This window comes from Mobula hypostoma, chromosome 4 (genome assembly GCF_963921235.1).
Source record: "Mobula hypostoma chromosome 4, sMobHyp1.1, whole genome shotgun sequence".
In the NCBI taxonomy this organism is placed as follows: Eukaryota; Metazoa; Chordata; class Chondrichthyes; order Myliobatiformes; family Myliobatidae; genus Mobula; species Mobula hypostoma.
Window position 1 is genome coordinate 164,433,092 of NC_086100.1, and position 24,843 is coordinate 164,457,934.

At 43.4% G+C, this 24,843-nt stretch overlaps 1 protein-coding gene across 11 annotated transcripts in view; it reads left to right on the top strand.

Moving 5' to 3' along the window:
- The window catches only part of bmpr1ba (bone morphogenetic protein receptor, type IBa), a 602,440-nt gene that overhangs the window by 569,209 nt on the left and 8,388 nt on the right, over nt 1–24,843 (top strand). For all 11 annotated transcript variants that reach the window (XM_063046872.1, XM_063046868.1, XM_063046873.1 and 8 more), the window contains 4 exons: nt 1,004–1,196; nt 14,992–15,289; nt 19,411–19,586; nt 22,821–22,951. In XM_063046872.1, coding sequence (XP_062902942.1) covers nt 1,004–1,196; nt 14,992–15,289; nt 19,411–19,586; nt 22,821–22,951 — 798 coding nt within the window. The remainder of the gene's footprint in view (nt 1–1,003; nt 1,197–14,991; nt 15,290–19,410; nt 19,587–22,820; nt 22,952–24,843) is intronic.

Consider the following 24,843-nt stretch of genomic DNA (forward strand, 5'->3'; position numbering starts at 1 on the left):
TATGGATCAGTTAGGCTGAAGGGTCTGATACCATGCTCTGAGATACTGACTGTATCTGGTCAGCCATTTGCCACTGAAATGAGAAGAAATCTCTTCACCCCAACCAATTGAATCTTTGAAATCCTCTATTCAGGAGTGCTGGGGAGGTACAGTCACTGTTCATGACTGGTAGGATTTTAGTTCTTAATGGGATGTGAAGTTAGTGCGGGAAAGTGGTGCAGAGGCGATCTTACAGAATGGCACACCAGGCAGGAGGGGCAGAATGGACAGATCCTGGTTCTCAAGCTTTTACGAGTCACCCCTACTCGCATGCAGAAGAGAAGTACGTGCCTGCTCCCACCTGCTTGATACTGAACTGATCCTAGCCTCATCTTCACCTTGGTGCTGTCCAGTTCCCCAGCTCTAGAGTCTACTGTCAGAGCCAGTCCATCTCTGATTTTCATCTCTTGACAATATTTAGCAGCATTTCATGATCTTGTACATAACAGCACAAATAAGCACATGCATATACAGTAATGTGCACGCGCGTGTGCACACACACACACACACACACAGAGCTCTTTCTCTGTTGCTGTTGAACTTCATTCTGCGTTCTGTTATTGTTTAACCTTGTTCTACCTCGATGCACTGTGTAATGAATTCATCTGTATGAATAGTATGCAAGAGAAGCTTTTCATTGTGCCTCGGTACAGTTCCAATTCCATGCACATAAACACATATATATGCATACACATGACATGTGCACTCTGAAACATGTGTAAGTAAAATATTTGAGCTGTGAATTAAAGTTGCTACTGCTGTCAAAATCAGTCTGTCTTGGCTTTTCATATTCTGCCAATATTCAGCAGTTTATGTTGTTTACGGTCCATTACATGCACACACACACACACACACACACACACACACACACACACACGTATACAGTACATTTATAGACATGTATGTGAGTAGAGCTTTTGAGCTGTGAGTTAAAATTGCCGCCATTTGCTCTGCCTTTTGACAGGTACAAAGGACGATAGCAAAACAGATTCAGATGGTGAAACAGATTGGAAAAGGCCGTTATGGTGAAGTCTGGATGGGGAGGTGGCGAGGTGAGAAAGTTGCTGTGAAAGTCTTCTTCACCATGGAGGAAGCAAGCTGGTTCAGGGAGACGGAGATATATCAGACCGTGCTCATGAGGCACGAGAACATCCTAGGTGAGTTCACACGGCCTGGTGTTCACCTGCTTCTGTCAGCGCCCCCCCCCCCCCCCACTTGACTCTGTGTCCCAGCTTGGAGTTCCCACCAGGCAATGCTGCAGTGTTGTCGGACTTCAGTCAAGATGGAACTAAAGTTGGGGGCAAGGAACACAAAGCTCCCAGTTCCTCAGGATTTAGCTTCCCTCTACCAGTTTAACCACCTTGCGATTTTCAGATCTGGAGGAAAATTTGGGGGGCCTGACAATGACTCTGGATGCAGTGCTCTTGAATAGACTGCGTGAAACGTTCTTGAGGACCAGAATCAGGTTAACTATGGCATATGCATAAAATTTGTTGATTTGTGGCAACAGTACAGTGCAAAGACATAAAATTAATATAAATCACAAGATAAATAAATAGTACAAAAATATATGAAAGATGTTATTAAACTGAAAAGAGTGCAGAAAAGATTTACAAGGCTGCCAGGACTTGAGGGACGAACTTATAGGGAGAGATTTGGCAAACTAGAACCTTTTTCCTTAGAACGTAGACACTGTGAGGTGATCTTATAGAGGTGTATGGAGCAAAGAGTGAATGAGTGCACCATTTTTTCGCAGGGTTGGGGAATCAAGAACTGCAATGCATGTTGAAGGTGAGTGGGGAAAGATTTAACAGAAGCTTGAGGGACAACACTTTACATAAAAGATTGTATGTATGTGGAATAAGCTGCCAGAGGAAGTGTCTGAGGCAGGTACAATAACAACCTTTAAAGGGCAGGTACATAAATAGGAAAGCTTTAGAAGGTTATGGGTCAAACCCTGGCAAACATCTTGGTTGTCATGGACAAGTTGGGCTGAAGGGCCTGTTTCCATGCTGTATAACTCTGTGACACTATGGGATGTCTATTAGCATACACTGTCCAGGTTCACCAATGTACATTTGGTGTCTCCTCGGGGATCTGTGGTGTTGGAACCATTGCACAGCCCAGGGTCATTAAGAGTGGATAAGAGAGGGAAAACTGCGAGAGAGAGAAAAAGTGTTTAGAAAACGCCTTTGACAATTCAGGAAGGCACAGCCATGTAGTTGGTCATGCTCCCACTTCACAGCACCAGAGACCCAGGTTAAGCTCGGACCTCAAGTGATGTCTGTGTGGAGTTTGCATGGTTTCCCAATGAGCAAGTGGGCTTCTTCCACAATGCCCCTAGTGATAAAATCTGGATGGAGTTGATGAGGAAGTGGGGAGATTAAAATAGGATGAATGTAGGAGTAGTTTAAATGGATGGTGGATGGTTGATGTTTGGTCCGGACAGTGGAATAAAGTCGGTGTTTCCATGCTGTATCTGTTTATGATTATGAGACGGGAGGCAAGTCTTCCATCGTCCAAACAGTTATTAACCATTGGATATTGATTTCAAGTAATCAGTTAACAGCTTGAAGGCGGATGAGTACAATGCAGTTGTAAGCTGGAACACATTGCCAAAGCGACTGTTCAACCGGTGCTCCAGTTAAGAGGAAAACGTTTACAATTTGGAGATTGATTAAATGGTCTCGGAGGTCCCAAAGATCAGAAGGGCTGAATGGTTTGCCTCTGATTGTACCATGAATTAATCACTGCATAAAGAATAGAAGGGTTTGTAGGGCTGGAGTCTACATCTGGGCCATTTATTTTTAACCCTTACAGACCAATACAATACTACATTTTTACCTCTATTACTTTTTACTTCCGGTTTAACTGGTACCCCCTTTTAAAGGTACAAGAGCCTTTTGCCGCACCTTGCAACATTTAACCTGTAATAACTTCTCCACATGTCTTGCGGCACTGCTCCCTCTATCCAGCACTGGCACAGAAGTTCGTGCAGGTGGTTTAGCAGGATGTCCTTTGCGCATTTGATGGCCTCTGGTGGAATGCCTGGTGCCTTTCCAGTGGGCAGCCTGTCGATGGCTTTACTCAGCTGTTTGGCAGTTGGCAATGCATCCAGTTCCTCCATGTCAGGCAGGCATTCCACGAACTACTGTGCCAGTGCTGGATAGAGGGAGCAGTGCTGCAAGACATGAGAGACTGCAACATTGTCATCATATATAAGAACAAAGGGGACAGAGGCGACTGTAACAGCTTCGGGGGAATCTCCTTGCTGAGCATCGTTGGGAAGGTCTTCACCAGCGTGGTCCTGAACAGACTGCAGAAAATAGCCGAAAGGGTATATCCCGAGTCTCACTGCGGTTTCAGGTCTGAACGCTCCACAATCAACATGATCTTCTCCCTTCGACAGCTACAAGAGAAATGCAGAGAGCAAAGGCAACCACTCTACGTCGCTTTCATTGACCTTACGAAGGCTTTCGACCTTGTGAGCAGAGACGGCCTGTTCAAAATCCTCACCAGGACTGGTTGTCCCCCAAGGCTCCCCGAGATCAACAGACGGATCGGACGAGCAGCCTCAACATTTGCCAGGCTGACAAAGAGAGTCTGGGAGAACAGAAAGCTGGCGACGCACACCAAGATTGCGGTCCACAGGGCCTGCGTCCTCAGCACACTGCTTTATGGCAGCGAGACCTGGAGCCTCTACTCCAGACAAGAGCGGCGTCTCAACGCCTTCCACCTTCACAGCCTGAGACGCATCTCCGCTGGCTGGGCCACGTACACCGCATGTCAGATGGGGGGATCCCGAAAGACCTGCTGTACGAGGAACTGATCACCGGCAAGAGAGCACAAGGGCGGCCCCATCTTTGTTTCAAAGACGTCTGCAAGAGAGACATGAAGTCACTGAATATGAACGTCGAGAGGTGGGAGGACATCGCAAGTGATTGCTCTCGCTGGAGGCTGGAACTACGCAGAGGTCTAAAAAGAGGAGAAGAGAAGCTGAGGCTTGCTGCTGAAGAAAAGTGCACTCGCCGAGAAAACAGCACCGAGACAACACTGGAGGACAGCACCTTCAAGTGCAGTCGCTGCAGCCGAGACTGTCACTCCCGTGTGGGCCTCTACAGCCACAACAGACGCTGCTCTACCAACACAGACTGAAGCAAGACTTTCCAGGCGCAGATCCATGGTCTCGTGAGACTAACGGATGCCACCAAAATTAACACCAACTTCTCCACATTAGAGAACGTGCTTATAAGGTGTGAGAGAGGAAGATTAAATTTGATAGGTGTGGCAAGTTTTTAACACAGGCAGTGAGAATGGACTGCCAGAGGTGGTGGTGGAAACAGACAAGATAGTGGTGTTGAAGAGGCTTTTAGACAGATTCATAAATATGCAGTGAATGGAGGGATATGGGTCATGCATAGGGAGAAGAGATTTAGTTGAATAAGGCATCACGTTTGGCACAGACATCGTGGTCTGAAGGCCTGTTCTGCGCTTGACTGTTCTATGTTCTGCATTAAGTAACACTTGGAAAAACCCTAAAACCAGAGAGTACACAAAATATACTCTGGGTGAGTTTTCCAATATCCATGTCAAGAGTGGCTTGGTATAACCACCACTGACCAAGGTGGCCAGTAGGACACAGCTGCCCGACTGGGCCTGTGGACATTGAGAGTGAATCAACCCAGAGGAATGAAGCTACTTGACTTCATCTTCACCAATCTATCGGCAGCAGATGCAGCTATTAGTCTTCACAGTAGTGGCAGATTCATCAGGGACAATTCTTAGAGAGGCACTGGAATGATAGAAAAATAAAAGGCTATGTAGGAGAGAAGAGTTAGATTGATCTTAGAGTAGGTTAAAATGTTGGCGTATCATTGTGGTCTGAAACGTCTGTACTATGCTGTAGTTTTATATGTTTACATAGTTAAAGTGAACAGCACAGTCCTTGCAACAAAGAGGACACCCTCCTTTGTACTGCGTGGCTAGAGAGTGGTGCAAAATAAGATGGTCAGAATAGATCTGATTCCCAAAACCTCGCCTCCATGGCAATAGTGGAAATACACACCACCAAAATTTGGCTATCATTATGGGGATTGCAGAAGGGGAATCTGAAGAAGGATTGTCTACCTGGTGAAAGTGCAACACTGTGCACTCAACACCGGAAACAACATGTAACAGACAGAACTGAGGGATCTGACAACCAATCGATCTGAGCAAAGCTCTGTAGTCCTGCCTAATCTTGCAATATGTGGCAGTTGACAATTAAACCGATGGTGGAAGAACATAACTATTCTACAAGATTTTGTACCAGGTGATCAGTAAACATTTGCAATCATGTGAAATCAGAAGTATTGAATGGATGACCTGTGAACTCTAACACCACAGATATCAGTTTATACCCAATTACTTTCACTCTACATTACACGAAGAATCATCTGAGATCGTTGGATAAAGCAAAGAGTATGAGACCACTGCACATCCTGGCTGCAGTCCAGTATACCTGCAACCCAGAACTAGCTGTGCCTCTAGCCAAGCTGTTCCAGTATAGTTACAACACTGGCATCTAGCCAGCAGTGTGGAAGATTGCCCAGGTACGTCCTGTTCACACAGTCTGCTCTCAGTCAGAAACATGAACATGAGGCAGTATTACAATGTGAACTTTCCTGTGAGCAGTGAGAGGTCCTTGTAACTATTTTTGATTTTTATTAATGAATAACCTGTTCACTGACACCTAGATTGGGTTTCACCATGACCACATTGCTCCAGATCCAATCACAACGCTGGACCAAAGAGCTGAGCTCCTCAGGACACGTAAGAGTGATAGCCTCAAGGAGCCTTGTTAAAATTTATCGAGAAGCATCAGGCAGAAACTGGAGTAGTATCTTGCACAGCAGAAGATGGTTCTTCAGGGTAATGCCATAGTCCCAACCATCTTCAGCTGAATCATAACAGAGGTCAGGAATTAGTCATGAATTTTGTTTATTACAGGCACATGAACAGTTTCATCTAGTATGACATCCATACAAATCATTTTGAAATGTAAGTGCATTGAAGTAGTGCAAGGGAAAGGCAACAAGGTGCAAGTGTCATAGCAAAGTAGATTGTGCAATGTGTAGTTGTGTAATTTTTTTATGTGCAAGATGTCTGTTCAAAGTTCTTATAACAGTGGGGTGAAAGCTGTCCTTGAGTCTGGTGGTGATGGAAGGGAGTGAAGAGATGTCTGGGGTGGGAGGGGACTTTTATCATGCTAGTTGCTTTTTTGAGACAGAAGTGAAGACAGAATCTATGTAGGGAAGGCTGTTTTTTTTTGTGTGATGGACTGAGCTATGTTCACAACTCCGCAATTTCCTGGGCAGAACAGTTGCTATATCAAGCTAGATAGGATGGCTTCAATGATGCATCTATAAAAAACGGGGAGTATTTGCTTATTACATAATGTTCAACTCCATTCAAAATTCCCTGTAAATAAAATGGCCAAAGAATGACAGCAGCCACTGTCACTTGCATCACACAATGGCCAGGTGATGACCATGCCTTTCAATGGAATTACCATTGCTGTGTACCTTACAATCACCTTCCTGAGATGGGGAGTGTCACTGTTGACCAGAAATTAACTGGACCAGATACATCAATACCTGGACTACAAAAGCAAGTTAGAGTTTGGGTATCCTATTAGCTGGTAACGCACCTCATGACACCCAAAAGTACTTCCAAATGACAAATCAGTAGTCTAATGGAATACTCTTCACTCGCCTGGATGAGTACAATACCAACAGCTCCCAAGAAGCTCAACACTATCCGGAACAAACAGCCCACTTGCTGACATCCATCTGTCCATCTGTCTCTGGAAAGGTATATTTACTCTACCACTGGCACACACTGGGTATAATCCATATGATTTACAGTAGCCATGTACAGAAGAGCATCTCTGAAACCACAATACATCGAAGCTTGAAGTGGATGGTTTACAGCAGCAGAAAACCACGAACATACACTCAGTGACTCAGTGACCACTTTATTTGGTACAGGAGGTACCTAATAAAGTGGCCATTGAGTGTACATTGGACGTCTTACACTTAGCAAAAGATATTTTGTTTCATCTCATTTCCAATGACTCTTCTAACCATTACAACTCATCATTAATTATGTCTTTATGCACCTCATTCAACATTTCTTCGTTATGTGTCTTGTCATATGACATGGACGATCATGGTTCTTGGAAAATTTTTCTAAAGAAGTTGTTTGTCAGTGCCTTCTTCTGGGCAGTGTCTTTAGAAGACAGGTGACCCCAGCCATTATCAATACTCTTCACAGATTGTCTGCCTGGTGTCAGTGGTCACATAACTTGGACTTGTGATATGCACCAACTGCTCATACAATCATACCCCACCTGCTCCCATGGCTTCATGTGACCTTGAATTGGGGGGGTGGGGGTTGCGAAGCAGGTGCTACTCCTTGCCCAGGGGTGACCTGCAGGCTAGCAGAGGGAAGGAGCGCTTTACAGCTACTTTCATAGAAATGAACCTCCACCCTGCCACCTAACATACAATGTTTAAAGGTCTGTGAACAGGAGAAGTTTGGAAGGATAGGGACCAAACACAGGCAAACGAGACTAGATCAGGAAGGCACTTTAATCAGCATGAATAAGTTGAGTTGAAGGACCTGTATCTGTGTGACTCTAGGACTCTATGGTTGGATTGTTGTTCTCTGATCTTGGCAATTTACTTGCAAATGTTTCATCTCCATGTGAGGAGACACATGGTCAGTGTACTGTTGATTGTGGTGTGTCCTCCAAATGCTTGGCCTTGATGTACTTTTCAATCAGCTGGCTGGACGTCATTTCAGCTACTCAAAAGTGATGTGGGGAAGAAACCTCATTGCTGATGGGCTGTGTGGCAAACTTTGTGCACTGTTCTCTGGAATTTTGCTCCCGTCTGCTCATAAATAGGATTGAGGTTTTTATTTGCTTACAGAAGTGCTCACAGAAATCCACACTTCTAGGAATTCTCCTGCATGCCGTGTGTTCACTTGTATCATGACTTTTACTGGTGCCAGTCAAATTTGTGCCTCTCTCGATCTTCATGGATAGAGACTAGGGAGAGTTGGTCATGTTGCTTTACAGTTAGTTCATGATCGTGGAACACACACAAAGTGCTGGAGGAACTCAGCAGGCCAGGCAGCATCTATGGAAAAGAGTAAACAGGCTCAGGACTGATGAAGGGCCGAATCGTTGACTGTACTCTTTTCTGGCCTGGCCTGGCCTGCTGAGTTCCTCCAGCATTTTGTGTGTGTTGCTCCGATTTCCAGCATCTGCAGATTTTCTTGTCTTGATGTTCATGGATCTGCGTGGATAGTTTTCTCCCAGTTTGGTCGACATAATATTTACTGCAGTCCCCATATTGTATTTCATAGGCCATACTGGTCTTGTTTTATAGTCTGGTTTGCTCTTCTGGTCTGCAAAGTTGCTGTTGGCTTGGCTCTATGCATCCTTTACTTAAATAAAAATTCTTAATAAATCTTAAACTCTTATTTGTTATTCCCAGTGGAAAACACCCCAAACACATTGTTTTTTTTTTCCCTTTCCCCCCTCTATTCTCAACCCTTTCATCAGAGGGTCTTTACTTCATGTTTTCAGTGCTTAATGTCAACATCAAGGAGGTCTACTGGGAACTAATTATTTCCTTATTTAAGTTTCATTGATCTCTTTGTCTCTGTCAATCCTGGAATTCCAAAGGGAACATTGAAGCTGGAATTAGAAGGGAAGAAATTCTAACATTGTTTTACATCCTAGGGCATGACAGCCAATAAAATGCCTCTGAGCACAATCCACATGTGATAGTGATGCAGACTTCCCAAAGTAAGAAGAAAATGTGGACACCGTTAAGACCCTAGCAATGATGCCAAGGTGGCAGTGACATACAGCAGTCAGCATCTGTGTGGATATGCCAGTATTAGGTTGTCATATCTCTTGCTGGTAGGTTATATCAGTGGTTCTCAACCTTTTTCTGCTTGTGGCCCCACCATCTATTGGTTCCGTTAGTTGCTCTACTTTTATTTGGTCAACTGTACTAATTATTATAATAAACAGTCAATATTTATGTTTTAACAGGTTATAGGTATTATTACACATTAAGCATAATGTTACAGGTGTAGAAGGAAAATAAAACTACTTTGAAGATTGAATAGGATATTTTATATCCTTGAGCACGGCACTTAACCACACAGTGCTCTGCGACGACACTGGTGCCAAGCTGTATCAGCCCTTGCCCTTCCCTTGGACAGCATTGGTGTTGTGGAGAGGGGAGACTTGCAGCATGGGCAACTGCCGGTCTTCTATACAACCTTGCCCAGGCCTGCACCCTGGAGAGTGAAGACTTTCCAGGCGCAGATCCATGGTCTCGCAAGACTAACGGATGCCTTTATATTATATATATATTTCCAACGCTAAAAACCCAAATAAAACTCTCTCCACCAGCATGTTAGAGAGGGTGCAGCTTCAATGTGTTACCGTGAAAAAAAATACAACAAATAACGTAAGTTGAAAAAGTAAGAAAACTAGTCGGAACGGCTGCATGCACGACCGGTGCATGCGCACTGATTACCTCTTTTTCCAACATCACAATGGTTACAAGCTTTTGGTAGCTGGTGAAAAGCTTGACTAAAACCACATTCAACTTGATGAGGAAAATTCAATTAAAAATAACTTTGCTTTCTCCCCATGAGATGTCAACATCATTCTTGCAATGTGATGTCAACATCATTCACATTCATTCCAAATGGATCCACCACCCAGTCTGGAATGTGCACCTCCAGCATGTCTCTGGACCGAAATTCCGTTATCAGTGTGCAGTTGATTCAGATAATCAAGATATACAACTAGATCATCATCTTGCAATTCTATTTTAAGCGTGGCCACTGAAGGAAATTGCATAAACACAGAATGTCCTATACTACTGCTGAAAAGTTGCGTGAGTTTTCCAAGGAAAGTGATAATATCCTTTTTGCATGATAAGAGATTGCAATTTTTACCTCGCAATTGTTCAGTTTTTCAAATATATCTGACAGGTAATACATGTCAGACTTAGCAGTGACAATTGTTCTCCAAGCAGCTTATCACCTAGAAATGCTGCAAAACTATCAAGAAAAGCAAATTGAACTTCTTTTCAAAAATGATAAGTATCAGGGATTTAATTGAAGTTGTAGTGGTAGATACTGATGCAGCGGTAGACTTCACTCAGTCTTGCCTCTCTGCAGTTTAGCCATTTCTGGCAGATGACCCCATGTTTTATAAGTATAATGTGCAACAGTCACTGGAAGGCAAGCAGAACCGGCCTCCTGCTGCAAACTCACTGACTGGCCTTGCTGCAGACAGTCCTGCCCAATCTGCAATTTGTGATTTGGGAGTGGATGTGGGACAGGCTGCCTACAGGGTGTGAATGGTGATTTGTCTCTGGTCAAGCAAGAGCAGATATATCACACAAACACCCTGCCCCCCCCCCGCAAAACAAACAAACACACACACACACACACACACATCAAAGTTGCTGGTGAACGCAGCAGGCCAAGCAGCATCTCTAGGAAGAGGCGCAGTCGACGTTTCAGGCCGAGACCCTTCGTCAGGACTAACTGAAGGAAGAGTGAGTAAGGGATTTGAAAGCTGGAGGGGGAGGGGGAGATCCAAAATGATAGGAGAAGACAGGAGGGGGAGGGATAGAGCCGAGAGCTGGACAGGTGATAGGCAAAAGGGGATACGAGAGGATCATGGGACAGGAGGCCTAGGGAGAAAGACCGGGGGGGTGGGTGACCTAGAGGATGGGCAAGAGGTATATTCAGAGGGACAGAGGGAGAAAAAGGAGAGTGAGAGAAAGAATGTGTGCATAAAAATAAGTAACAGATGGGGTACGAGGGGGAGGTGGGGCCTTAGCGGAAGTTAGAGAAGTCGATGTTCATGCCATCAGGTTGGAGGCTACCCAGACGGAATATAAGGTGTTGTTCCTCCAACCTGAGTGTGGCTTCATCTTTACAGTAGAGGAGGCCGTGGATAGACATGCAAAATGGGAATGGGATGTGGAATTAAAATGTGTGGCCACTGGGAGATCCTGCTTTCTCTGGCGGACAGAGCGTAGATGTTCGGCAAAGCGGTCTCCCAGTCTGCGTCGGGTCTCACCAATATATAAAAGGCCACATCGGGAGCACCGGACGCAGTATATCACCCCAGTCGACTCACAGGTGAAGTGATGCCTCACCTGGAAGGACTGTTTGGGGCCCTGAATGGTGGTAAGGGAGGAAGTGTAAGGGCATGTGTAGCACTTGTTCCGCTTACACGGATAAGTGCCAGGAGGGAGATCAGTGGGGAGGGATGGGGGGGACGAATGGACAAGGGAGTTGTGTAGGGAGCGATCCCTGCGGAATGCAGAGAGAGGGGGGGAGGGAAAGATGTGCTTAGTGGTGGGATCCCGTTGGAGGTGGCGGAAGTTACGGAGAATAATATGTTGGACCCGGAGGCTGGTGGGGTGGTAGGTGAGGACCAGGGGAACCCTATTCCTTGTGGGGTGGTGGGAGGATGGAGTGAGAGCAGATGTACGTGAAATGGAGGAGATGCGTTTAAGAGCAGAGTTGATAGTGGAGGAAGGGAAGCCCCTTTCTTTAAAAAATGAAGACATCTCCCTCGTCCTAGAATGAAAAGCCTCATCCTGAGAGCAGATGCGGCGGAGACGGAGGAATTGCGAAAAGGGGATGGCGTTTTTGCAAGAGACAGGGTGAGAAGAGGAATAGTCCAGATAGCTGTGAGAGTCAGTAGGCTTATAGTAGATATCAGTGGATAAGCTGTCTCCAGAGACAGAGACAGAAAGATCTAGAAAGGGGAGGGAGGTGTCGGAAATAGACCAGGTAAACTTGAGGGCAGGGTGAAAGTTGGAGGCAAAGTTAATAAAGTCAACGAGTTCTGCATGCGTGCAGGAAGCAGCGCCAATGCAGTCGTCGATATAGCGAAGGAAAAGTGGGGGACAGATACCAGAATAGGCACGGAACATAGATTGTTCCACAAACCCAACAAAAAGGCAGGCATAACTAGGACACACACACACACACACACACACATACAGACTAAGCTGTTTTGCTGCCTCATTTACATCATCTAGCATATTTTTCCATTGATTTCATTCAGGGTTCTAACTAAATTACATATTCATTTCTTTTTATTTAATATATTTTCATAATATTTAATTAAAACAGTAAACTTATCATGGCTCATTCAGAAATTCCTGTGGCCGTCAGATTCTTGTTTTTTTACTTGTGACCCCTTTGAAGTCTGGCATGGCTCCTTTGAGACAAAACTGGGTTATTTGACCACTGTAATTTGTTCCCAGTGAAGGCAGTTGGTGAGAAAATTAGGTGGAACACGTGTGAGAAAATGGGTTACAAGGAAAAAAGTAATGGGAATGTGAGTGTTGAATACAGAAACTATCACTGCCTCAGCATAGTAACCACTTTACACAACAGACTTTGTTTTTGTTCATTCTAGTTGTGTTCTTTCCTGTATAATTTACATAGCTAATCTAGGTTTTTCCGGTGAATGGTGTGTCTCTGGTGCATGGATTGCTCTCAAAGCAGACTTGGAAACAATAAGCTGAAAGTTGTCCTTCAGTATCATAAGGATTAAGCTGTTTTAATTTATTCATTCATTCATAGGATGTAGCTATTGCAGGCCAGGATGGCATTTACTTGGTCTGGAGTCACAAATGAGCCAGACTGGGGTAGGTAGGTAGATCAGGAAGACAAGGTGTGGCCAGGACAGTAAGTTCTAGGCAATAGAGAGAGATTGGACAGGCTGGGACCTCATTCATTGGAGTACAGGAGAGTGAGTAGCAATCTTATAGACCTGTTGAAAAATCATGAGGGGTATAGATAGAGTGCTGCACACGGTCTTTTCCCCAGGATGGAGAATCAGGAACTAAAGGGCATAGGTTTAAGGTGACAAGAAAGAGGTTTAATAGGAACCTGAGTGGTAACTTTTCACACTGAGGGTGGAAAGTAGATATATAGTATAAAGATGTGGTTGATTCTTTATTCTATATATTAACCACATTGGACCAATTCATGGATAGGAATGATTTGGAGGGAAATGGGTCAAGTGCACCCAAACAGGACTATATTAGGGCACCTTAGTTGCCATGGGCTGGTTGGGCAGAAGCCTGCTTCCATGCTGTACGAGTCTATGACTCTACCTCTTTCTCTGAAGCACATGTGTAAACCAGGAGGGTCTTCACAACTGTCCAGTAGTGTTACAGTCTGTGCTTCTGAGACTTGCCTTTTCTGTATCAATGCTTCTCAGCAGCCAGTCCCACACTTTCTCTTGTGTGTTCTAGGCAAGTGTTATAGATTAATTAAAACAGGATTTAGTGGGGAAAATTGAGAGGCTGAAAGAGCTGTGTTTTCAACTCTATCAAGGGCTTGATGAGCTGCTGCCGATCACTCCCCAGGGTCAAATTGACTTTCAAAATAACTGAAATCCAATCCATGCTGTCAGTCGTTCTCCTTCCACTGGAGAGTATCGGCTTTATTTTAGACACCTCTCTTTCAGGTGACCTTGTAACGCCAATCACCAAGTTCATTCCCACTGGGACCAAGCACTGTCTTCAGCTAAATCTGAACAAAGTAGGAAATAACCTGACAGTTTCAGTAGTGGTGTCAATATTTGTACATAAGAACAAAACAGACCTCGTACTAACTGTGCATAAATCCTTGAAAGTGGCAGGACATCTGGTTACTAAAGTCAATGCAATTCTGATATTTATCTAGTGCAAAGGCAAGGAGTTACTTTGAAACTGTGCAAAATATAGATTAACCCACAATTGGAGTATTGCAGGATGTGAAGATCCTAGTGAAGGTGAAGTAGGAATGAAATGGAATGACTCCAAGGAAAGGGATTTCATCTTCAAGGTCAGGTGCAGGTTATTTTTCTTGTACCAAAGATGATGGTTGGTAGAAGTTTTGACAGTGGTGTAATGATTGAATGGTTGTTGTAGATAGTGTAAGTAGAGGGGACACAGATTTAAAGATTGATGGTGGCAAGGTTTTTTAAATTTGGAGTTTGTTGCTTGAAGATACGATGTAGAGTCAGAAAGGAATTCAAAGTATAACGTCAGAATTTTGTGTAGAGCAAACTCTCACAGGTAGCAATTACAGAAGGATTATTTAAGGGTCCCCTGGTATACCAGCTCTTTTCTTTTCAATGCACTTGCCTTGGGGTCTTTATCACCTTGCTGTGATGTTTCCTTCAAAAGACAGTGCAGAACACCCTTTATTAATTATCTCTTTAAGTTCCAATGGAACAATTTCAGCTTCACTTGTCGGCAGGAATCACTTATTAGGCTTAGATATAGGAACAGAATTAGGCCTTTCAGCCATTGAGTCTGCACTGCCATTAAAATCATAGCTGATTTTTTTTAAATCAACCACATTCCCTTGCTTTCTCTTTGTAATCTTTAACTCCCCCCCCCACCCCAACAAGGACCTACCAATCTGCTTAAAGTATACCCAATGACTTGGCCTCCACAGCGCTCCATGCCAATAAATTCCACAGACTCAAAACCTCTGTCCACCATTAGAAATTCCTCCTCATCTCGTTTCTGAAAGGATGTCCCTTTATTCTGAGGCTGTCTGTTCGGATCCAAGATTCTCCTGCTAATGGACACATTCTCTCCATGTTCACTCTATCCCGGCCTTTCAGTATCCAGCAGGTTCCAATGAGATCCCTCCCCATCTGCTCCCCCCCACTCCTCATCCTTCTGAACTGTGTCAAATACTGACCCAGAGACATCAAATTCTCCTCAAGCCAATTCCAGGAACCATTGCTGAAAATCATTGTACCTGTCCCAAAGATTTGATAGGATAATTTGTTCCTAATTTGATTGTCAGTTTGAACACCAATGATGTGTGCTTTATTTTCAGGTTTTATTGCTGCTGATATCAAGGGAACGGGGTCATGGACACAGCTGTACCTGATCACAGATTACCATGAAAATGGCTCTCTCTATGACTATTTAAAGTCCACTACCCTTGACACAAAAGCCATGCTGAAATTGGCATATTCTACTGTCAGTGGACTGTGCCACCTGCACACGGAGATCTTTGGCACTCAGGGAAAGCCAGCCATTGCTCACCGGGACTTGAAAAGCAAAAACATCCTGGTGAAGAAAAACGGAATGTGCTGTATCGCAGACCTGGGTTTGGCTGTTAAATTTATCAGGTGAGCAATGTCAGAGTCCTACAGCACAAAACAGATCCTTCGGTCCAACTGGTCCATGCCAACCAAGATAATCCATGTACTTCTGCAAGTGCCTCTTAAATGTTGTCACCGTACCTGCCTCAACCACTTCCCCTGGAAGCTCATTTCATATATTCTGGGTGAAAAGATTGTCCCGAGAGTTCCTGTTAAATACTTCCCTTCTCTCCTTGAACTGGAGCTCTCTTGTTCTTAAGTCCTCAACCCTGGGAATAACTGATTTTATACACCTCAATAAGATCACTTCATTCTTCTACATTCTAAATAAAGTCCGAGCCTGCTCAAACTCTTCCGCCAGTGCCAGCAATACCCTCTGGTAAATTTCCTCTTCACTCTTTCCAGCATCTTTCCTATAGCAGGTTGATCAAACTGAACACAACATTACAAACATGACCTTACTAATGTCTTGTACAACTACAACATAAGATGATGAGTACTGAATAGCTTCTATACTCGGTACTCTGATGAAGGTCAGCATGTCAAAAGCCTTCTTCAAAACCAGGGACCAAGAGAATAATTATCATTGCCCAGATCTCTGCAGACATAACATCCAATCCTTGTGCTTTGCAGCTCAATTTGCCTTTCAAAGGTGTCTTTAAAAAGACAAAAGCCAAACTTTGATAGTGAGGTACCAACTAACTACAGGCCTACATCTTCCATTCTTGGGCAAGATTCTTGAAAAAGTAATTTTCAATCAACTCACCAAATTTCTGAATGAGAACAATTTTCTAGAAAAGTTTCAGTCAGGTTTAAGAGTAAACCACGGCATGGTGATGGTCCTTACCAAAATTGTCAGTGACCTTAAGCTCAACACTGATGCCAAAGGCGTCTCAGTTCTAATTCTTCTACAAACCCCATTTCCAGAAAAGTTGGGATATTTTCCAAAATGCAATAAAAACAAAAATCTGTGATATGTTAATTCACGTGAACCTTTATTTAACTGACAAAAGTACAGAGAAAAGATTTACTGACCAACTTAATTGTATTTTGTAATTATACACAAATTTAGAATTCGATGGCTGGAAATGCAGTTTTTAGATCTAAATGCTGCCTTTGACACAATTGACCACAGCATTCTCTTGGATCACCTTGAGAACTGGCTTCCCCTCTCTGGTTGTGCCCTTAATTAATTTCTTTCACGTATCTTAGAATTTTTTTAGTTTGTCTTGGAGATGTTAAGAGATATGATGTATAATACCTTCTGGTGTTGCAATGGGAAGATGTCTCAGTCCCCTACCCTTCTCCTTATACATGCTTCCATTAGGAGACATCATTAGGGGTGGAGAATTGGTTAGCAGACAGGAAGCAAAGAGTGGGAATAAACGGGACCTTTTCAGAATGGCAGGCGGTGACTAGTGGGGTACCGCAAGGCTCAGTGCTGGGACCCCAGTTGTTTACAATATATATTAATGACTTGGATGAGGGAATTAAATGCAGCATCTCCAAGTTTGCGGATGACACGAAGCTGGGTGGCAGTATTAGCAGTGAGGAGGATGCTAAGAGGATGCAGGGTGACTTGGATAGGTTGGGTGAGTGGGCAAACTCATGGCAGATGCAATTTAATGTGGATAAATGTGAAGTTATCCACTTTGGTGGCAAAAATAGGAAAACAGATTATTATCTGAATGGTGGCCGATTAGGAGGTGCAACGAGACCTGGGTGTCATTATACACCAGTCATTGAAAGTGGGCATGCAGGTACAGCAGGCGTTGAAAAAGGCGAATGGTATGCTGGCATTTATAGCGAGAGGATTTGAGTACAGGAGCAGGGAGGTACTACTGCAGTTGTACAAGGCCTTGGTGAGACCACACCTGGAGGATTGTGTGCAGTTTTGGTCCCCTAATCTGAGGAAAGACATCTTTGCCATAGAGGGAGTACAAAGAAGGTTCACCAGATTGATTCCTGGGATGGCAGGACTTTCATATGAAGAAAGACTGGATGAACTGGGCTTGTACTCGTTGGAATTTAGAAGATTGAGGGGGGATCTGATTGAAACGTATAAGATCCTAAAGGGATTGGACAGGCTAGATGCAGGAAGATTGTTCCCGATGTTGGGGAAGTCCAGAACGAGGGGTCACAGTTTGAGGATAGAGGGGAAGCCTTTTAGGACCGAGATTAGGAAAAACTTCTTCACACAGAGAGTGGTGAATCTGTGGAATTCTCTGCCACAGCAAACTGTTGAGGCCAGTTCATTGGCTATGTTTAAGAGGGAGTTAGATGTGGCCCTTGTGGCTACAGGGGTCAGGGGGTATGGAGGGAAGGCTGGTGCAGGGTTCTGAGTTGGATGATCAGCCATGATCATAATAAATGGCGGTGCAGGCTCGAAGGGCCGAATGACCTACTCCTGCACCTATTTTCTATGTTTCTATAACACCCTATCTTCCCTGACTTCTGGTATGGCTGCAATAAACAAATGGATGAGCAATAATTTCCTAAAAAAAACAAATATAAAACTGAAATACTTTTTCTTGGTCCCAAAGCCAAAAGAGATAACTTCTTGTTAAACTTGGGAACTTGGCTCCCCTTGTAAAATTGGAAGTAAACAAGCCTGGGTGTTATCCTTGACTCAAATTTGTATTTTAAATACCACATAAAGAAAGTGACCAGAGCAGCATTTCTACATTTAAGAACTATTACAAAGGTACATTCATTTCTGTAGGGTAATAATGCTGAAAAGCTAATCCACATCCTTATATCAAATAGACTGGATTACTGCGATGCACTTTTTAAACTGGCCTTCCAGAGCAATCTATTGACCAATTTCAACTCATTTAGAATACCACTGCTAGATTTTTAACTAAAACCAGGATAAGGAGACATATCCACTCCCATCCTAGCTCCTCTGCATTGGCTTCCTGTATCTTACTGAATTGATTTTAAAGTTTTCTTACTTGTTTCTAAAGCTGCTAGTGGTCTGGGACCAGAGTACATCACAGAATCATTTTCATTTTATAGTCCTGCTCAAGCTCTCAGGTCTTCTTCTACCAGTCTCTTAAATTAAACAGTCTCCTTCAAAAGATAATTGACAGGTCAGCTTTATTGAATTACGCTCCTAAACTGTGGAATTTAATACCTTAAACTATAAGAAATGCAAACTCAGTTGACACTTTTAAACACCAGCACAAAACTCATTTATTTAACTTTGCTTTTAACTAACATCTTTTAGTCTTTTATTTCTATATTTATTATTATTTTATTTTCATATTTTCACTTTATTCCATTGTAAAGCACTTTGAAACACATTATATTATCTGTATGAAAAGTGCTCCATAAAGAGTTGTTATTTTTATTATAGAGGATTGGCGCTCTCAAGGAAATTATTAGTACAAATTGTAATTTCACATGTATTTTGTTCTAATTCATTCACTGAAGCTGGGCCTCATGGTCAGCAGTTCCTTCCCATCCTTCTTTACTCTTTGAACTAGTGAACTTCCAGGATACTTCAGGGGCGATTCAGAGTCAATCAAACTGGTGGGTGAGGTGTCATAGGTGGAGGAGACTGGGTAAAGGTATCACACAAGCTGCTTTTTCTGCATGGGATTGGGCTTCTTGTATGTTGTAGCCGTGCTCATCTGTAAAAGTGGGGAGTATCCCATCACATTCCTTCAAGAAGTGGAAAGGTGTTAAGAGTGTCAGGATGAGTTATTTGCCACAGAATATCCACCCTCTGACTTGTTTGCGTGGCTATGGCATCTATGTAAAGGTCCATTTAGCTGTCCTGTGAACACCCAAACCCAGCATGTTGATGACGATGAAAAACTATTAAAATGTCAGAGACAGGTGGCTAGCTCTCCCTTGTCTGTCTGTGAAGGAAGAAGAATTTGGCACTGGTCTGTCAAGTTTTGATAATTTAAAAAACTGAATTAGAGTGGACTTATTTGTGATGCTTATCCAATTGTTTTTTGTAGGGTCTAATTACATTTCAGTACTTTAGACCAAAAATTCCAAGTTCAGAGCACCAAATAGTTATCACTCATTGTCAATTGATTTATGCATTTCTTCTCTCTCATGTAATTATTCACTTTCTTCTTTAACAATAAAAGGTAAGGTATCTTAATTCTCTCCCATTTTCATTTTCTCCACAGTGACACTAATGAAGTAGACATACCGCTCAACACCAGAGTAGGGACAAAACGATACATGGCTCCAGAGGTGTTGGATGAGAGTCTTAACCGTAATCATTTCCAATCATACATCATGGCAGATATGTACAGTTTTGGACTGATCTTATGGGAGATAGCACGGCGTTGTGTGTCTGTAGGTAAGATCCTGATTGATTGTATTTGTTTTGTCTTCATGGGGAAAATTTGTGGAGAGATTTGCCAGGCAACAGTAATTTCTATCTTGAACATGGAAAAGAATTGCCAAGCACTTTACAGCATACTAAATTTAGCAAAACAAAACTTCATAAAGAGGAACAGCAGCTCAAGTTCTGCATGGGCAGTGTATAACCTGATGGCAGGGACACTGATTCTTCAGCTTTCAGTCACTGCTCCCCCTCTGTCCCTTATCTCTCTCCTCCTGAACTACCTGGCCTCCATCATGTGTTCCTGATAGAGAGGCAATCGGCAAGGTGACCACAACTTTCTTCAAAGATGGTCTTGAAAGTGGTGGAGAGACGGAGGGGTATCCCAGAGATTCAGGGGCCAGGCTTTTGCCAGTGGGGAAGTGATGGATACTGGGAAGGCCAAAGGCCTTAAAAAGTTGCCATTCACATAACTACACTATGTGAGATAAATGAAATTAAGAGATGTTTTACTGAATAGATGCATGTGCATTGGGAAGGGATTTTGAAAGATTTGAAATACTAGATTCACTTTTAGCATTTACATTGAAATATACAGTAAAATGTGTCATTTGCATTAAAGTCTGTAGATGTGCTGGGGGCAGTCTGCAAGTGCTACCATGCTTCCGGCACCAATGTAGCATGCCCACAGCTCACTAACCCTAACCTATACATCTTTGGAATGTGAGAGGAAACACACACAAACTCCTTACAGACAGCAGCGGGAGCTAAACCCTGATCACTGGTGCTGTAAAACATTATGTTAGCTATTATGCTACAGTGCTGCCCAAGTGGTTTGAGAGTGGGAGAGTCAAACTGAGTTGTGATCTTCAGAGAAAACCAGCTGTGCAGCCTACTTTTACAACTCACAGGGTAATACAGCACAAAATAAGCCCATTGTGCCAGCTGAAATGTTCCACAGGGATGGATAATCACTTTCCAGGCCCAAGAAGCTTATTGCTAACCTCAGCTTCTTAGTACAGCAGCAGAAACTGTCCAAGGTTCAAGAAGATTGTTAAACTTAAAAATAATACTTTGCCCACCCTGTTGACATACTCAGGAGAAACAAGAGGGTCCACGTTGACCATCCACCTAACCTCATCAATGTTTAATTATTGGTTGATACATTGAGTGGCACAGGGGCGTAGTGGTTTACAGTGCCTATGATCACCATTGTACATTATTCCAGCGACGGCACAAGTTTCCTCCCATATGCTCTAGTTTCCTCCTAAAATTCCAAAGACATATGAATTAGGGTTAATAAGTTGTGGGCGTGCTCTGTCGGCACTGGACACATGGTGACACTTGTAGGCTGTCCAGACCAATCTTTGTTCATTTAATTTAATTGAAACAATGCACTCCACTGGATATTTCACTGCAGTTGTGCCAAATAAAGCTACCTTTATCTTCAATATCCCTAAGGTGAAAGTATTTGTAGATACTTATTCCAGAAAGGATTTAAGTTTAGGACTACTGAATGTGTACACACCGTGTCATCACTGCCTAAGCTAGTACCATTTGCCCGTATTTGGCCCATTACTCTCAAAATCTTTCCAATCCATGTACCTATCGATATGTCTTTTAAACGTTGTTAGCTTTGAACTAATAGACATTTGCCTTTTCAGTAACTGATGAAAATTCTTTAAGATCAGTGCTCCAGTGGCTTGCTCCTGGATTACAGAGTGATCACACATTGTAGTACTCAACACACATTGTGCTGACTATAGATAAATTTATCTTTCACATTTAGCAACAAATAAGATGTTAGAGAGAATCACTGGGTCAAGAAGTGTCTGCAGAGAAAATAGACAGTTGATGTTTTGAGTCAGGACCTTCACCTGGATTGAAAGAGAAGAAGGAAGATAGCTAGAATAAAGGGGTGGTGAGTAGAGATGAAACAAAAGCTGGCAAGTGGTAGGTGGATCCAATTGATGAGGGCTGACAGAGGAGGGAAGAGTGGAGGCATTAAAAGGCTGAATGTGATGAAATCTGATCAGAGAGATAAGTGGAGCATGGAACCAATGAAGGTAGGGGAGATGAAAATAGTATGGGGGGCATTCAGTGTAATAGGTGAGAGATAGATGGAGGAGGGGAAAGATACAGAGTGATGGGTGGGGGTTGCCACTGTGGTAAGAGTAGTGTAGCCTCCTGGTAAGCCTCAGGCTCGCTCAGCTCGCTTTCGTTTAGGGGGAGCGGCCTTCGGCCCCAGCAAACTGGGTAATCAAGTTGGTGTAGATGCTGTGTGATGTACCCCACCACGCCAAATAACAGACAGTACACCATATGCGATTAAATGATTACACTTTATAAGTATTTCTTGGTGATGGGTTAGTAGAAACAAATACAATAAAGGCGCCAAGTCAGTAACTCTATCAATTCTTATAGAACCGGGTCTCTCTTTCCTCCAGCCGATGTCCTCCAAACTCCGCCGACCCTCGAATGGGACCACCCTTGGTGGTTGACCAAATGCTCCATACGAGTCTGTCCTCGTCTCCTCTCCTTGCCAAAGACCCTGGGCCTCGGACTCCCGCTCGGGGTCCGTTCCTCGCCCATCTTACAGCATCTCTCTCATCACGTCTCCTCTCTCTGTCCCCATCACGCCTTCTCCCCAAAGCCCATGAAAACAATAGCTTACAGACACACAAGAAAGAATAACATCTATCCCAATTGGTTAGCAAATGAATACAATTCTTGTTATCAGTAATTATAACCCAAACAAGCTGCTACCATTAACTCAGCAGTTAACATTACAGAGAAGCCATTTTATTACAACATAACAAAGAAGCTATTTTATTAGCCTTAGCAGTAACAAAAAAGAACCAGATAGACCAGGAGGAGAATAAAAAGGGAGAGAGGGACCACAGGTTATGTGAAATTGGGAAAATTCAAGTCTTCATATTGATTGTCTTCCCAAAATAGAACTGAGGAAACTTCTCTCTCTCCTTTGCATGTTGGGATCTCTCTGTGTAACCAGACTGTTGAGAGGCACTCAGCAGAACTATGGAAGGAGGAAACGCTAAGCTACATCCTGTTCTAAAGTCTGTTATAAACAGTTGGTTGGCATGAATGACCTTGGGAGCAGGCTGCCCTTGCTAAGGCTCATTGCATACATCAGACACTGAGAGAAGGGATAAAGTTTCAAGGCTTGTGTTTCAACAGAATGCACCTAGTATGTATGGTTTGCCAAGGCTGTGTTTTTTCCATCCGCAGGGATTGTTGAAGAATACCAATTACCATATCATGACTTGGTGCCCAGCGATCCATCCTTCGAAGATATGAGAGAAGTTGTGTGCATCAAGAGGCTGAGACCATCGTTCCCCAACAGATGGACCAGTGATGAGGTGAGGAGCAACCTTGTTAATGACCTGAATTTGATAGACAACGGCATCCAGGATTTATTACTGTCTCATTTCTTTGAGGTTTTATGAAAACTCCTGGATATTGAAAGGCCTGGAGAGAGTGGATGTGGAAAGGATGTTTCCACTAGTAGGAGAGCCTAGGATCCAAAGGGAGAGCCTTAGAATAAAGGCACAACCCTGTAGAACTGGGATGAGGAGAAATTTCTTCAGCCAGAGAGTGGCGAATCTATGGATTTTTTTTGCCATAGTACGCTTTGGCAGCCACGTTTTTGGATCTATTTAAGCCATAGCTCAGAGAGTTTTTGATAGTAAAAAGGTTAAGGGTTACAGGGAAAAGATGGGAGGATGGGGTTGATTAAAAAAAACAGCTTTGAATGGCGGACCAAATGGCTAAATTCTACTCCTATATCTTATGGCCCTTGGTTTTGGTCTTGCTTGTATAAGTACACTTTCTATGCAATTCAACCTCTCAAACCAATGCATTATCCTAAATGTCCAGAGAAATATCCTCAAGTTCAGAGAAATAGTTCCATCTCCAGGCTACTTCTGCGGGTTATATTTGAATCCAGCCAAGACTAGTAAATGGAAATCCTCCTTCATTGCATTGGTAAAATGGAGCAAGAAGGTTTATGACAAAATATAAATTACAGAGCTTACGAATTGGTGTTTGAAAGTACTGCCACCAGTGGTAGAATGAGTATGTTTGAGACTGTGGGTAATGCAGAACTGGAAGAGTGCAGCTGAAAGAGCCTTCATACACATAAAGCAATGAGACAGGCTTGAGCATAAGGCTTTCATACACACAAGACTGTCACTGCTGGTATTTGGAGCAAATAACAAGATTCTGGAGGAACTCAGTGTGTCAGGCAGCATCTGTGGAGAACGAAGAATGATTGAACACTTCCTATGCAATTCAACCTCTCAAACCAATGCATTATCCTGTATCAGGACTGAAATTGTATATGGAAGATGGCCAGTACAATGGGGTGCGAGGGAGTGATGAGACAGGTGGCAAGACTAAGAGACCATAAAATATAGGTCATTCGGACCATCAAGTCTGCTCCATTATTCAGTCATTGCCGATTTTTTTTTCTCTCAACACCATTCTCCCACTTTTTCCTAATAACCCTCCATTCCCTTACATGGAAACATAGAAAAATAGAAAACTTACAGCACAATACAGGCCCTTCGGCCCACAATGTTGTGCCAAACATGTCCCTAGCTTAGAAATTACTAGGCTTACCTATAGCCCTCTATTTTACTAAGCTCTATGTACCTATCTAAATGTCTCTTAAAAGATTCTATCGTATCCGCCTCCACCACCGTTGCCGGCAGCCCATTCCATGCCCTCACCAGTCTCTGAGTAAAAAGCTTATCCCTGACATCTCCTCTGTACCTACTCCCCAGAACCTTAAACCTGTGTCCTCTTGTGGCAACCATTTCAGCTCTGGGAAAAAGCCTCTGACTATCCACATGATCAATGCCTCTCATCATCTTATACACCTCTATCAGGTCACCTCTCATTCTCCGTTGCTCCAAGGAGAAAAGACCAAGTTTACTCAACCTATTCTCATAAGGCATGATCCCCAATCCAGGCAACATCCTTGTAAATCTCCTCTGCACCCTTTCTACGGCTTCCACATCCTTCCTGTAGTGAGGCGACCAGAACTGAGCACAGTACTCCAAGTGGGGTCTGACCAGGGTCCTATATAGCTGCAACATTACCTCTTGGCTCCTAAATTCAATTCCACGATTGATGAAGGCCAATACACCATAAGCCTTCTTTGCCACAGAGTCAACCTGCGCAGCTGCTTTGAGCGTCCTATGGACTCGGACCCCAAGATCCCTCTGATCCTCCACACTGCCAAGAGTCT